The sequence below is a fragment of the Rattus rattus genome, chromosome 1, assembly GCF_011064425.1.
Source record: "Rattus rattus isolate New Zealand chromosome 1, Rrattus_CSIRO_v1, whole genome shotgun sequence".
NCBI classification, from domain to species: domain Eukaryota; kingdom Metazoa; phylum Chordata; class Mammalia; order Rodentia; family Muridae; genus Rattus; species Rattus rattus.
Genome location: NC_046154.1, coordinates 58,814,835 through 58,831,763, shown reverse-complemented (window position 1 = coordinate 58,831,763; position 16,929 = coordinate 58,814,835). Strand labels below are relative to the sequence as shown.

At 39.4% G+C, this 16,929-nt stretch overlaps 1 protein-coding gene across 1 annotated transcript in view; it reads right to left on the bottom strand.

Moving 5' to 3' along the window:
* Hook1 (hook microtubule tethering protein 1) overlaps positions 1 to 13,378 on the bottom strand; it is a 51,529-nt gene extending 38,151 nt beyond the window's left edge. The window contains 2 exon segments of the mRNA XM_032901918.1: positions 2,733 to 2,818; positions 13,064 to 13,378. Coding sequence (XP_032757809.1) covers positions 2,733 to 2,818; positions 13,064 to 13,126 — 149 coding nt within the window. The 5' untranslated portion in view covers positions 13,127 to 13,378.
* Positions 13,379 to 16,929: the final 3,551 nt, after the last annotated feature.

Sequence of the window (16,929 nt, the reverse complement as noted above, 5' to 3'; positions counted from 1 at the left end):
CCAAGGATAGCTAAAACTATCCTCAACAATAAAAGGACTTCTGGGGGAATCACTATCCCTGAACTCAAGCAGTATTACAGAGCAATAGTGATAAAAACTGCATGGTATTGGTACAGAGACAGACAGATAGACCAGTGGAATAGAATGAAGACCCAGAAATGAACCCACACACCTATGGGCACTTGATTTTTGACAAAGGAGCCAAAACCATCCAATGGAAAAAAGATAGCATTTTCAGCAAATGGGGCTGGTTGAACTGGAGGTCAGCATGTAGAAGAATGCAGATCTATCCATGCTTATCACCCTGTACAAAGCTTAAGTCAAAGTGGATCAAGGACCTCCACATCAAACCAGATACACTCAAACTAATAGAAGAAAAAGTGGGGAAGAATCTCGAACACATGGGCCCTGGAGAAAATTTCCTGAACAAAACACCAATGACTTATGCACTAAGATCAAGAATCAACAAATGGGATCTCATAAAGCTACAAAGCTCCTGTAAGGCAAAGGACAACTGTCGTTAGGACAAAACAGCAACCAACAGGTTGGGAAAAGATCTTTACCAATCCTATAATAGAGGGCTTATATCCAAATTATACAAAGAACTCAAGAAGTTAGACTGCAGGGAGACAAATAACCCTATTAAAAATGGGGTTCAGCACAATGCCAAGCAACTAGAGCTTCCAGGGACTAAGCCACTACCCAAAGACTATACATGGACTGACCCTGGGCTCCAACCTCATAGGTAGCAATGAATAGCCTAGTAAGAGCACCAGTGGAAGGGAAAGCCCTTGGTCTTGCTAAGACTGAACCCCCATTGAACGTTATTGTTGTTGTGAGTGCGGTAATGGGGGGGGGGGGAGGGGATCACCCATAAAGAAGGGGAGGGGGAGGAATTAGGGGGATGTTTGCCCGGAAACTGGGAAAGGGAATAACATTCGAAATGTAAATAAGAAATACTCAAGTTAATAAAATAAAAAATGGGGTTCAGAGCTAAACAAAGACTTAACAGCTGAGGAATATCAAATGGCTGAGAAGCACCAAAAGAAATGTTCAACGTCTTTAGTCAGAAGGGAAATGCAAATTAAAACAACCCTGAGATTCCACCTCATACAATCATAATGGCTAAGATCAAAAACTCAGGTGACAGCACATGCGGGCAAGGATGTGGAGAAAGAGGAACACTCCTCCATTGTTGGTGGGATTGCAGACTGGTACAACCATTCTGGAAATCAGTCTGGAGGTTCCTCAGAAAAATTGGACATTGAACTACCTGAGGACCCAGCTATACCTCTCTTGGGCATATACCCAAAAGATGCTTCAACATACAACAAAGACACATGCTCCACTATGTTCATAGCAGTCTTATTTGTAATAACCCGAAGCTGGAAAGAACCCAGATGCCCTTCAAGAGAGAATGGATACAGAAAATGTGGTATATCTACACAATGGAATATTACTCAGCTATCAAAAACAATGACTTTACTAAATTCATAGGCAAATGGATGGAACTGGAAAATATCATCCTGAGTGAGGTAACCCAATCACAGAAAAACACACATGGTATACACTGATAAGTGGATATTACCCCAAATGCTCAAATTACCCTATATGCACAGGACACGTGAAACTCAAGAAGGATGATGAAAAGGCGGATGCTTCACTCCTTCTTTAAAAGGAGAAGAAGAATCCCCTTAGGAGGGGATATGGAGGCAAAGTTTACAACAGAGACTGAAGGAACACCCATTCGGAGCCTGCCCCACATGTGGCCCATACAAATACAGCCACCAAACTGGATAAGATGAATAAAGCAAAGAAGTGCAGGCTGACAGGAACCGGATGTAGATCTCTCCTGAGAGACACAGCTAGAATATGGAAAATACATAGGCGAATGCCAGCAACAAACCACTGAACTGAGAACGGGACCCCCGTTGAAGGAATCAGAGAAAGGACTGGAAGAGCTTGAAGGGGCTCGAGACCCCATATGAACAACAATGCCAAGCAACCAGAGCTTCCAGGGACTAAGCCACTACCCAAAGACTATACATGGACTGACCCTGGGCTCCAACCGCCTAGGTAGCAATGAATAGCCTAGTAAGAGCACCAGTGGAAGGGGAAGACCTTGGTCCTGCCAAGACTGAACCAGCGGTGAACATGATTGTTGGAGGGAGGGAGGTAATGGGGGGAGGATGGGGAGGGGAACACCCATATAGAAGGGGAGATGTTGGCCCAGAAACTGGGAAAGGGAATAACAATTGAAATGTAAATAAGAAATACCCAAGTTAATAAAAATGGAGAAAAGGAAAAAAAGATATTTGCCTTCCATAGTCCAGGGACTTGGATTGTAGTGTACCCTGAATAGCACAAATGGCCAATTCTGAACTCAAAATTTTTAATGTTTAGTATACACTCATATACCCAAGTCTCTAAGAATCTCCATATAAAAAGGAAAATGCACATCAGTAAGAAATGCAGGTAAGTATATCATTCATTTAGCCTTTTCCTCTAGAATGGTACATGAATTTTTATCAATTGTTTGGTTTAAATGCATCTTTATAAACAAGCAAGAGATCCTAACATAGTAAACTGTTCTTGTTCCCTAGGTGAAAGGATGACTTGGTACCAAATGCCTATGTCCATTGGATAAAATGAAATTTCAATCACCTTTATATAAGTGTTCTAGCTGTTACTGGATTCACACTGTAATGAGCAATACTTTGGTCATTACTCACATTTGATGAAGAACTTGTGCCATGGTCACTCCATTAGTCAGCTGTTTGACATCTTGACAGGGTGAGGCAGTCTTAAATGTCTGCAGCTAAAATGACACAAAACAAATCAACTTATTGTTACACTATTCTTACAATACAGAATAAATAGAAAGCAACAAAATTGATTTTATTTTGTTTAACTACAGATGCAAAACTATTTTTCTATGGCTGTGTAAATTCTGTATAGAAATAAACACATTACTACATAAAATCAAGCCTAATATAGTGAAACACAGTAATGATAATGTATGAAATTATTCAGTACTTCTAAATAATACAAACTCAGACATATCTATTATAAGGAGAACATCAGAGAAAGAACTTTGAGATACCTGAACACATCTAAGTTAAAATTTCAGCGAAGTTACTTGATTAGACACTAAAAGCTAGAATAGAAGTGCTAGGTCTAAAACTACTTATACTTAACGAATGAGCTCCAAAGGAAACAGGAACTAGCCAACAATCATCCCCAGAGCACAAACGGCTGAGTTGCTTCAATCTAGGATGGCTTCAGCTATTGCTAACATTTCAAATTTTGATTATAAAGGTGTTCATGAGGCTGACAAGATGGCTCAGCGGGTAAAGTTCTTGCTGCTAAATGTGGTGCCCTGTGTTCAACCTCTAGAACACACATTGGTAGGTGGGGAGAACCAATTCCTGCAAGTTGTTCTCTGACATCCATTCTCCAGCCATATCACATGTGCAAATAATTATGCAAATATAATCAACAAATAAGAAAATTAATGCAATTTTTAAATGTTCATATATACTTTAAGAAAGATGTAGAATAGTGACATCTTTTTCTTTTTTTTTTAAATTTCTTTATTTTATACATATAGGAGTTCACTGTAGCTGTCTTCAGACACACCAGAAGAGGCATCAGATCCCATTACAGATGGTTGTGAGCCACCATGTGGTTGATGGGAATTGAACTCAGGACCTCTGGAAGAGTAGTCAGTGCTCTTAATGGCTGAGTCATCTCACCAGGCCCTGACATCTTTTTCAAAATATCAAATCCAAAATAGGAAAAAATTTATTAAGCAAAGTAAAAACTAAAATGGGTCATATAAATTAATAGAAATCTAATCTCTACCCATTCTAAAATGTATTATGAATTCATTTTCATAAACATTCATCCCCTTCACTATTCACTTATTCTCCTCAAGTTTGCCATTTAACTATTAAAATCATAGAAGTTTCTTCCAGAATAACTCACTATGATTCTGTTCATTTTGAGATTTGACAGGATTACAAGGGGAAATGCACCAGATTCTCTCTCAAAGTAGTTATCATTAAAATTAAGAAAAGGAGAAAATGGCATGTCACATTGAGACAACATAATCATTTCACAATAACAGTATACATAAAATATTTTTGAAAGAAAAGTCAATAAATATATTAAAATTTATAATTTAGGAAAGCCTTCTTTAGAAGGTTCCTAGATGGGAGGTCATGAGGGTTAAACAGCAAAGCTTTGAAATCAAGGGCCAGAGGAAGGAAGCATCAGGATGTGTGAGTATTTTATCACACAGATACAAGAGAAAAGATAGCATTTTTAAGAGCATACACTTCGGTATTATTGGATTGTCAGTACTAAGGTGGATGAGAAAAGACTGTCAACCAAGGCAAGTGAAGAGGCAGGCAGGAGTTAGGATGTTAAAGGACTTGGACTATAGCGTGGACTATATAATATCCTTAGAAAAGAAAACTATGTAATCAGAAACAACCGGAAAAGTTTCTACCACAGAAGATGGTTGGGAGAATTAAAAAAAGGAGGGAACGTGTGACCAGGTGTCTGCTATGTGGTTAATGTTATGTGCTCAATGGCTACTAGCACAATCTAGACAAGCTAAGTTTTCACGAACCATGAAAATACAAATTCAAATCTCCAGCACATTAAATCCAGTGGTTTTTATGCATCTAACAATCACTAAGGAGTTACAGTAAGGAAGAGAGAGACCCAATAGAGATACAGAACAGCTTATGTGCTTATATGGCTTATAAACAACCATCCTGTTTATAAACTATGGGCAGCATGAAGACACATGGCAACATGGATTGTATGAGATATGAAACAATAATTTTTGCAACTGGGTGGAGAAGAAAGAGACTTCAGTACAAGAGGGTACCTTTAAAAGGACAACACTGTAGCTACCATCTGCCCACATTTTCTATATACATGTTAACTTTGCATGCATTCCTTAAAAATTTTTCATCAATATTTTATAAAATAGGTATGATTAGTAGCTTTAAAAGATCAACCTCAGAATATTAGGCACAACAATCCTGATAGGAGTCAGTGAAAAGGCTCAACAGGGAAAAAAAATAGCACCTGCTACCAAATTTGCCATGAGTTCAATTCCTGGAACTCACATGGAGAAGACGCTCCCTCAAGTTGTTCCATCTCCACAATCGATGAGCTAAAAGAGTATTTATAGGTAGAGGAAAGAGAACATAAAAAGTCTCCAGTATATATTAGATATTAGCTCTCTATTGGGTGTAGGATTGGTAAAGATCTTTTCCCAATCTGTTGGTTGCCCTTTTGTCCTATTGACAGTGTCTTTTGCCTTACAGAAGCTTTGCAATTTTATGAGGTCCCATTTGTTGGTTCTTGATCTTAGAGAATAAGTCATTAGTGTTCTGACCAGGAAACTTTCCCCTGTGCCTATGTATTCCAGGCTATTCCCCACTTTCTCTTCTATTAGTTTCAGTGTATCTGGTTTGATGTGGAGGTCCTTTATCTACTTGGACTTGAGCTTTGTACAAGGAGATAAGAAAGGGTCAATTTGCATTCTTCTATATGCAGACCGCCAGTTGAACCAACACCATTTATTGAAATACATGTTCCATTATGTTCATAGCAGCTTTATTTATAATAGCCAGAATCTGGAAAGAACCCAGATGTCCTTCAACAGAGGAATGAATACAGAAAGCACCAGATACCCTAACTCACCTTAAGAGCAAGATTCTGACCCAAAATCCCATCTCATGAAGTTGATAGAGACCTTTAAGGAGAGTAAATCGAGGAAAACTCAGGCAAACATGTAGAAGCCCTTAAAAAACAAATATATCCTTTAGAAAAAAACAGAATACAATCAAACAAGTGAAGGAATTGAACAAAATGATCCAAGACCTAAAACTGGAAAGAGAAACAACAAAGAAATCATGAGTGGAGGCAACACTGGAGAAGGACAACCTAGAAAAGGGATCAGGAACCACAAATGCAAGCATTACCAACAGAATCCAAGAGATGGAAGTGAGAATCTCAGGTGAGGAAGATATCATAAAAGATATCAACACACCAGTCAAAGAAAATACAATAGGTAAAACATTCCTAACTCAAAACATGCAGGAAATTTGAGGCACAATGGAAGTGAAAACCTAAGAATAACAGAAATAGAAAGATGAAGATTCCAAGTTCAAAAGGCCAGAAAACATCTTCAACAAAATTGTAGAAGAAAACTTCAGTAACCTAAAGAAAGCAATGGCAATAAACATACAATAAGCCTATAGAACACCAAATAGATTGGGCCAGAAAAAGAAAATCCTCCCACCATGTAAGAAAAACACTAAATGTACAGAACAAAGAAAGAATATTAAAAGTGGTAAGGGGAAAAGGTCAGGTAATGAGGGTGTGTGTGTGTGTGTGTGTGTGTGTGTATGTATATGTATATGTATATATGCAGACATATCAAAATTACACCAGACTTCTCAGATGCTCAAAGTCAGATGATCTTGAACAGCTATCATACAAACCCTAAGAGTGGAGGAAAAAAGTTTTCCAAGCCAACAGTCCCAAGAAACAAGTTGAAGTTGCCATTCTAATATCCAATTAAATAAACTTAAGTAATTAAAAGAGGTAGGGAAGAACACTTCTAACTCATTAAAGGAAAATCCACCAATATGCAGTCTCAATTCTGAGCATCTATGCTCTAAATACAAGGGCACCTACATTCATAAAAGAAACTTTACTAAATCTCACATTGAACCTCACACAATAATAGTGGGAACTTCAATAACCAACTCTCACCAATTGACAGGTCATTGAAACAGAAACTAAACAGAGAAACTGTGAAACTAACAGCAGTTATGAACCAAATGGATTTAAAAGATATTTATAGAACATTTCACCCTAAAACAAAAGAATATACTATCTTCTCAGCACCTCAAGGTACCTTCCTCAAAGCTGATCATATAATCAGACACAAAACAAGCCTCAACAGATAAAAGAAGATTGAAAAATCCCAGTGATTCTATCAGATGACCACAGACTAAGGCCCGATTCCAATAACAACAAAAACAACAGAAAGCCCACATACTTATGGAAACTGAACAGCTCTTTAATGATAACTTGGTCAAAGCAGAAATAAAGAAAGAAATTAGGAAAGAAATTAAAACCTTCTAGAATTCAATGAAAATGAAGGCACAACATTTTCAAATTTATAGGATACAATGAAAGCAGTCTTAAGAGGAAAATTTATAGTACTAAGTGTCCTCAAAAAGAAATTCAAGAAATCCTATACTAGCAACTTTATAGCACACCTGAAAGCTCTAGGGGGAAAGAAAAGCAGCAAACACACCTAAGAGGAGTAGATAGCAGGAAAAAGTCAAACTCAGGGTGGATTCGACCAGTTAGAAACAAAAAGAATGATACAAAGAATTAACAAAACCAGGAGCTGGTTCTTTGAGAAAACCAACAAGATAGATAAACCCTTAGCCAGTGGGCACAAAGATAGCATCCAAATTAGCACAGGGCCAGGTGGTTTTAGTGCAGAATTCTACCAGACGTTGAATACCAATACTCCTCAAACTATTCCAACAAAACTGAAACAGAAGGAATACTACCCAATTTATTCTATCAAGCCACTGTTATTCTGATACCTAAACCACACAAAGACCCAACAAAGAAAGAGAACTTTAGACCAATTTCCCTTATGAATATTGATGCAAAAAATATTCAATAAAATTCTCAAAAAACAAATACAAGAACACATTAAAACCATCATTTACCATGATCAAGTAGGCTTCATCCGAAGGATACAGGAATGGTTCAATAGGGATGCAGGGATGGTTCAATATACTGAAATCCATCAACGTAATTCACTATATAAACAAACTCAAAGATAAAAACCACATGATCATCTCATTAGATGCTGAAAAAGCCTTTGCATAATACAAAACTGCTTCTTCTTAAAAGTCTTGGAAAGATCAGGAATTCAAGGCCCATACCTAAACATAGTAAAAGCAATATTCAGAAAATCAGTAGCCAACATCAAACAAAATGGAGAGAAACTTGAAGCATTCCCACTAAAATCAGGGACTAGACAAGGCTGCCCACTCTCTCCCTATCTATTCAATATAGTACTTGAAGGTCTAGCTAGAGTAATTAGACAACAAAAGGAGGTCAAACGGATACAAATTGGAAAGGAAGAAGTCAAAATATCACTATTTGATGATGATATGATTGTATACTTAAATGACACCAAAATTTCCACCAGAGAACTCCTAAACCTGATAAACAACTTCAGCAAAGTGACTGGATATAAAATTAACTCAAACAAATCAGTAGCCTTCCTCTACAAAAAGAATAAACAGGCTGAAAAAGAAATTAGGCAAACAACAACCTTTACAATTGTCACAAATAATATAAAATATCTTGGTGTGATTCTAACCAAGCAAGTGAAAGATCGGTTATCACAAGAAATTCAAGTATCTGAAGAAAGAAATTGAAGAAGACCTCAGAAGATGGAAAGATCTCTCATACTCAGGTATCAGTAGGATTTACTTTGTAAAAATGTCCATTTTACCTAAAGCAATCTACAGATTCAATGCAATCCTCAACAAAATTCCAACACAATTCTTCAAAAACACTGAAAGAGCAATTCTTAATTTCATATGGAAAACCAAAACCCAGAGATAGCAAAAACAATTCTTGACAATAAAAACTTCTGGGGAATCACCATTCCTGACCTCACGAGTAATAGTGATAAAAACCAAAGGGTATTGGTACAGAGACAGACAATGAAATAGAACTGAAGACCCAGAAATAACCCACACACCTATGGCCACTTAATCTTTGACAAAGAAGCCAAAACCATACAGTGGAAAAAAGTAAGCATCTTCAATAAATGGTGCTGATCTAACTGGCAGTCTGCATTCAGAAGAATGCATAGTGATTCATATTTATCACCTTGTACAAAGTTCAAGTCCAAGTGGATCAAGGACCTCAAAATAAAACCAGATATACTGAATCTAATAGAAAAGAAAGTGAGAAATAGCCTCAAACAAATTGGCATAGGGGAAATTTTCCTGAACAGAAAACCAATGCCTCAGGCCTAAGATTGACAAATTGACAAATTGACAAATGGAACCTCATGAAACCAAACCTGTAAGGCAAAGGACACTATCGACTGGACAAAAGGCAACCTACAGATTGGAAAAAAAAATCTTCACTAACCCTACATCTAATAGAGGACAAATGTCTACATTATATAAAGAACTTGAGAAGTTAGACTCCAAAATACCAAATAACATAATTAAAAATTGAGGTACAGAATAGAGAATTCTCAACAGAGGAATCCTGAATGGCCAAGAAGCACTTAAAGAAATGTTCAACATCCTTAGTCATCAGGGAAATGCAAATTAAAACAACCCTGAGATTCACCTCACACCAGTCAGAATGGCTAAGATCAAAAGCCCAAGTGATAGCACATGTTGGAAAGGATGTGGAGAAAGAGAACACTCCTCCACTGCTGGTGGGATTACAAACTGGTACTCCTGAAATCACTCTGGTGGTTCCTCAGAAAATTGGAAATAGTTCTGCCTGAAGTCCCAGCTATACCACTCCTGTGCATAGATACCATACTACAAGAACACAGGCTCCACTATGTTCATAGCAGCCTTATTTGTAGCAAGCTGGAAACAATGCAGATGTCCATCAACTGAAGAATGGATACAGAAAATGTTCATTTACACAATGGAATACTAGTCAGCTATGAAAAATGAGGACACTATGAATTTTGCAGGCAAATGGATGGAACTAGAAAATATCATCCTGAGCTAGGTAACCCAGACCAAAAAGGACATGCATAGTATGTACTCACTGATAAACAGATATTAGCCAAAAAGTACAGAATACTCATGGTACAACTAAAAAAACATAGCAAGTTTAAGAAAAAGGAAGACCCAAATGAGGATGCTTCAATCCCACTTAGAATGGGGAACAAAATAATAGCAGGAGGCAGAGGGAGGGATGGAGGGACCTGGATGAGAGAGGGAGGAGAAAAGCGAGCAGGATCAGGTATGGGGATAGACAAGAGAAAAGTTGTTAAGGGCCAGGAGAATGAATGGAAATATGTAACGGCAGGGAGTAGAGGGGAGAGAACCTCTAGAAATTCCCAGAGACCTGGAATGTGAGGGGCTCCCAGGATTCAATAGGGATGACCTCAGCTGAAATACCCAACAGTGAGGAGATAGAACTGGAAGAGACCACCTCCAGTAGATAGACAGGGCCCCCAGTGGCTGGATGGGGCCATATTCCCATCTTTAAAAGTTTCAACCCTGTCTAAAGGAAATACAGGGACAAAAGTGGAGCAGAGGCTGAAGGGAAGGTCATCCAGTGACCTGTGCACACTTAAGATACATCCCAAGTACAGGCACCAAACCCTGACACTATTACTGATGCCGTGTTGTACTTGCATACAGGAGCCTAGCATGGCTGTCCTCTGAGAGAGGCTCTACCAGCAGCTGACTGAGACAGATGCAGATAGTTACAGCCAACCATTGGACAGAGGTTGGGGACTTCTATGGGGAAGGATTGAAAGAGCTGAAACTGATGGCAACCCAATAGGAAGACCAACAGTATCAACCACCCCAATCCCCCTGGAGCTCCCAGAGACTAAGCCACCAACCAAAGAGCACACATGGGCTGGTCCAATTCCCCCAGCACATATGTAGCAGAGGACTGCTTTGTCAGCCCTCAGTGGAAGATGATGTGTCTAATCCTGTAGAGACTTGATGTGTCGGGGAAGGGGGATTTGCAAGGATGGGAAAGATGAGGGTTGCTGGGGGAAGAAGGGGGAGGGGTGGGGGTGAGCACCCTCTAAAAAGCAAGGTGGAGGGGGATGGGGTGAAGAATTCTAGGAGAGGGGATCAGGAAAAGGGGCAACATTTGGAATGTACGTAGATAAAATAATTTATTTTTTTTTTAAAGTAAAGAAATTCAAATGTAATTGGCTGAGCAGAGAAAGGAAATGAGAAGTATAAAGGTTAGGGAGTTTGCACCTTTACTGGGAAAGAGAAAACTCCATAGCATGGAGTAGCTACAGTGTGCCTCAATTCTTTTTAAAACAGTAAAAAGTTAAGTGTGAGCATATGAAGGAAATGGCTAATTGAAAGATGCTGTAAAGAGCATGCCTGTTGTCACAAGCCTGTAATCCTAAGTGCTTGGGAGGTATAAGAAGTCTCACAAGCTCAAGGCCTGTCAGCCAGCCTGAATTCAAGGCTAAGTAAAAAGGAGGTGAGGATACAGCTCCATTGGTACAGCATATGCAGAGACCCCTTATTTCGGTGGGGGGGGGGAATCAAGGTTCAACAGGGTTAGAACAGCAAAAAAAAAAAAAAATCAATAAATAAATGATAGAACAATGCTCTAGAAGAACAGAGTTTAAAGGAAGACCCAAAGAGAAGGAGGTGATATTGGGCCTGAAAGTCATGATTCAGTTCCAAGAAGAGGCAAGCAGACTGTCTGTGACGCTTCTTAAAAAGAACTACAACTACCAGGTCATTCGCTTTCACCAAGCTGGGCAGTGTCAGGGAGAACAGCATGATTGTAAGCAGTAACTGTTTCTCAGCCATTCAATTTTCTCCAGTGTATAGCAGCCTGGGAGAGGACTGCAGGCTAACAGCAACAGCTAACCAACCACCCTCTGTTGTCTATAAATCCTTATCTGGTGGTGGTTCTTGTGGTTGTTGCTGCTGCTGCTGCTTCTGCTGCTTCTTCTTCTTCTTCTTTTCTTCTTCTTCTTCTTCTTCTTCTTCTTCTTCTTCTTCTTCTTCTTCTTCTTCTTCTTCTTCTTCTTCTTCTTCTTCTTCTTCTCCTTCTCCTTCTCCTCCTCCTCCACACATTTCTGCTAGTTAAAGTAATTCCTGAGAGCCTAGCACAAAGTAGGAAGTTAAACTACTTTAAGAAAGGATAGGGTCATAACATTTGGAAATATTGCTGTACAGTTTAAGAAAATCTTGTCTTTGGTGTGACTTCACAGGGAAGTCAGTGACATCATAAAGAATCCAGTTTACTACTTCAGTCAAATGATCAGAGCACAAAATTGGAACACACCCTATGATTAGACATTTGTTTTTAAACAAAGCAGATCATTAAAAGTAATACTGCCTTCTTCCCCGACAATCTTAAATAGAATATCTAAACCTAAATAGTAATTTAAATAAACATGCAGATCCACAATGAGTTAAATGCTTTAACCCTGAAATCCTAGCTACTGGCACTCTACTTAAAACATGTTATTAGAGTCTAAAGTGCAATACAAATTTCATACACTCAGATCTTTCCTATTTGTCCTCTGGATGTACTCGAATTAGAAGATGGCTAGGCAATCTCTTGGAGGATGTAATCCTCCTGATCCAGTCTACTTACATTCCAATCAGACAGACTGCTCTCCACACAATTATACAACTGGGTTGAGCGATCCGAGAGATCAACACCCATTTGTAGGGCGTCAATTATCCTAGCACAACAAAAGATTAGGAATCACACCTGGATGACAGTTCTGTCATATCAAGGCAATTTCAACAGGTTAGAAACCATTTTGCTCACCGGAATACTGATAAAATCTTCAGAGCCAATCTGAGCTAATAAATCCTGCTCATGGATCAAACGTAAACAAACAAAACAAAAACCAAAAAATGCCAATTATTTTTTACTTTAAACAAGGAAAGGTACTAAGAAGGCAAGGAGAAGAAGAGAAGAAAAAAAAAAAAAAAAAAAAAAAAGCTCCCACGTCAAAGGCAGCTTGGTCGTCTCTCTGAAGCTGTGACTACACCACCATGGGTGCTGTGTGGGCCCAAATGGACAGCATTCTGGGAACCGAGGCTGCCAGCGCCTCCTGGCCACCTGTGAGAGGTAGAGCTGTGTAGCTGCGTGGAGAGCCAGAGTCTGGGACGCAAAGGCTGCGGAGTAGGCGTACGTGGCAGCCGGAGGTTCCGTGCTCTACTCGCCCCACTCGCCCCGCTCGCCCCGCTCGTGGCCTCGCCGGCAAGCATGGAACCACACTCACCCAGATGATGAGGCTGTCACACAGCGGCAGCTCAGGCTGTGGCAGCGGCTGCGGGTCCTCCATGGTCCGAGAACCTCGACGCCGCGCTCACAGCGACGGACGCGCCTCCACCGGAGCCCGCGTCAACGACCTCCGCGCCCGCCACTGGAGCTCGGCGGCCAGGCCCGGCGCCCGCGCCGTTCACGCGCGAAGCCTCACGCCGCAAACGTCGCGGCGCGACCGCCCCCTGGCCCACCGCGTCCGTCCCGCGCCGCGGCACCTGAGCCAGCCCCGCCCGCCGATCGCACTCCGCAAGCTGAGTGACCTCTGCGCGCACCAGTCACAAAGAAGCTGGACGCCAGCGAGACTGGAAGGGCGGGAGGAGCGGGAATAGGTCGCACAGGAGGGCTGCTGATTGGGCGCACTCCAGGGACTCTTGGCCAATCAAGGAGGGGTAAAGCCGGACCGCCAGGAGAAGCGGGTGTGGGTGGGCGGAGGTTTATGACCTGGCAGGTGCAATGAGGGCGGGGCGGGGGGGGGGGGAGGAGAGCGCGCCTGCGCGAAGTGGAGTGGCCAAAGGGTAGTGGTAGTGGGTGGCTCAGAGGGCAGCCTTCCTCCTCTACTGGTTAGCACCTGTACAGACCAAACGTCTAGCCGCCAGCGTCTTCTCATTCTCCACGAGAGTGCTCAGGAATTGAAACACCCAAAGGAAGAGGAACCACTGGACCAAGAAACGTGTTTCCTAAGGAATACCAAACCTCCCTGCTGCCTAAGTCAAAGAAGCCCTCAGAGAATCACAGGTTGTGACTGATTTCATTTTAAATGGGGCCAAAGGGAAGGCCGTTTTTAGATAGCAAAATTAATAGTGTTCAAAAAGCATAGGTTGTATCTGGGAACCCTTACCCCCTCTATAAGTGTTCAAAAAAAAAAAAAAAGTGTATGTCCACTGAGGCTGTTGGTGGTGCATAAAATCTGGAGGGTGGCAAGCCAACATGATGGATTGTGTCTATATTGGAAGGGGCTACAATATTCTTACTCTAACTCTTGGTTATCAATGCTTCACTCTTCCATGAGTTCGTCAATTCATACTCTGTATTAAGAAGCAGCTGGTTCATTTAAATCTCTGATTTTTATATTTAGACATTAAGTTAAACTTTTGGACAATAAATTATAACCCCCTTATAAATAAGTCCACTTTAAAGATACAGTGAGGGCATTTGCTGACTCCTTTGACGCTATCTTAGAATTTTGGTAAAGTGTCTAGAGTTGCTTAATATTCTGGACACTATAAACAGTAATATAACTTCATGAAAACTACAGGCCTTAAGAATTGAAGAGTTGGTATTGTGAGTCTCTCCCAACCTCAGTGTTGCTCTCAATGTTATCTTATGTTAGAGACCCCAGCCTCTACATTTCTAAAAAGCACTCTAGCTAAAAGATAAGCACCCATTGTGAAAATAATGTAAATTGTAATTGTAAACTTTGCAATTTGAATTGCTATAACCATACACACGTTAAAGCACATGATAACATGTATCAGAGACCCAGATAAGTGGCCTACTAAAATTTAAATTATTTCCAATTTGAAAAGTTAGAAAAACACATTACTGAAAAAGAGCAAAAAAAAAAAAAAAAAAAGACTAATTGTAATAAGCGTGAAACAAATATAAATCTAAAGCAAAAATTCAAGGAAATTTTGATATATTTATTTGGAAAGTTTAAAGATTTTTATTTTTATTCCTGTGTGTCTGCAACATGTGTGCAGCCTCCCTTGAAGGCCAGAAGAGGGCATCAAATCTCTCGGAGCTGATAGGCAGTTTTGTGTAGCCTGCTGAAGGGCTAGGAACAGAACTCTGGTCCTATGCGAGAACAGCAAGTACTCTTAACTTTGAACCATCTCCCCACTTCCAAGGAACTTTAAAATAGCCATACCATCTAAACCCATAATTCCATTTTTGGAATAATTCCATAATTCCATTTGTCAAATCATCACAAATTCAGTCACAGACTGAAGTGACATATTACAAGTCAATACAAGTATTGATTGATTGGTCAATTATATGTCCAACATTGATCAGTGACAAGTAATAGTTAATTACTAGTCTAATAAGCAAGAATATTATAGAAAAGTCATATCTAATTAAAAATAACAGTGGAGAATATTTAACAGAGAAAAGTTCATAATGAATGATTTACTATAACTAATTTATATTAAATATAATTTTAGATAAAATAACTATAAAACATCATATATTTTAATATGTAGATATTAAGCTATTACATTTATTTGAAATTATTATGTTCTATGTCTTTTTATCTCTCCGTAGTTAGCTGGTAGTAGTTTATATTGATGGAACAATAGAAAAAACATATTCCAGCATGAGTTAGTATTTCAAGCTACCAACTTGGCATTAATTTTTTAAGTTAATGTCTAAGTTTGTACAGTTGACTAAATCTAATTTTAAAAGGATACTTGTATACTTTTTATACTTTTAGTGTGGAGTTGCATAATCTTGCTGAAAACAATGCAATATTGCAAACGATTATGAAATTTTCAAAGCTATAGTTTCAGTTTCAGAATCGATTCTAAGAAAATAATGAGATTACAGTGATACTTATCAACATTCTAAACAGGCATCATATCATATCATTCTGTTAATACATTTTGAACTATAATTATTCAAAGAAAATATGATGATTGAATCTGAACATAAAACAAGGGTCTCGTTGAGTACAAAATCCTTAAATGTTCCTGTATTGCTTATGCATGTATCCATATGAGAGGGGGTACGGGTGAGAGAGAGAGGTGGGAGTAGAAAAAGAAAAGTCTAAAGAAAGGAGATCAAAATGTTAATAGTGATGCTTTGGCATGTCCAAGTGCTAGAATAGTGGGTGAGTGTTAACATCCTTTTACTTGACATAAGTTTCATACAGTGAACTTATTCTCAGATAAAATATATAAACTTAAAAATTATTAGAAATTCTAACTATGGTAGGCACTCAACTGTAAGAACATGCACATTCACCTACATATCTATCCATGAAGAGAACTGTTTAAAACTCCACCTAAACTTCTGTGCGATGGAGAGTTGATTCCTTTTCTTATTGCCTGTGTGCTTCTCACCAAGTTAGTTAATTTCATTATCCCAATTTCAGTGTCTGTGAACTAGGACAATGCCACTATGTTTCTGGAATTTCTGGAATTATTCTGGAATTTCTGATGGTGAGTTAGGAGGTACACTTTTAATGTTGTTGGAATGAAATGGGATATTCACCATCAATTCAGAGGAAGAGCTGAAAAATCCAACAGGGGGTGGGGGTGGGGGAGTAGCTCTTTGAATCTCAGCAGCAAAAAAAAAAATGAGGGAATTGTTTTTAGGACACTCCAGGTGAAATGAGATTAGTAAAATGTTGGTTCACTCTTCTGGGAGTCATTATGTTCATGATTCAAATTTTAGGGAAGTGATCTCTCTGGGTGCTTAAATTGGAATATGTACCCAAGCCTTTGCCAGAGAAGGATAGTATGCCTAGAGGAGCTAATCTATTGAGACTGCAGGATCGAGGTGAATCAGAGACAGGACAGTCGAAGAGGATGGTGTGCACAGACTCTGGCATAGTTGTGATAGGCATTTGATGAGAGATACCAGCTTTTCACATTTGTTCAATCCATTCTTGAGATTTACCCAAGGGACAGTCTTGAAGCGAATCCATGTGTATATTAAGTGGTAACAGTCTGGAAAGACAGGGACAGACTTCCTTGCCAAGGATGTTATCACTCAAAGTTGAATATTGATTAATGACCAGAAAGGGGAAATCAAGGATGTGGTTCCTTCCTTCACTCTAAACAGGAAGGATTATACCCATTTATTCACATTGGTAGGAACTGT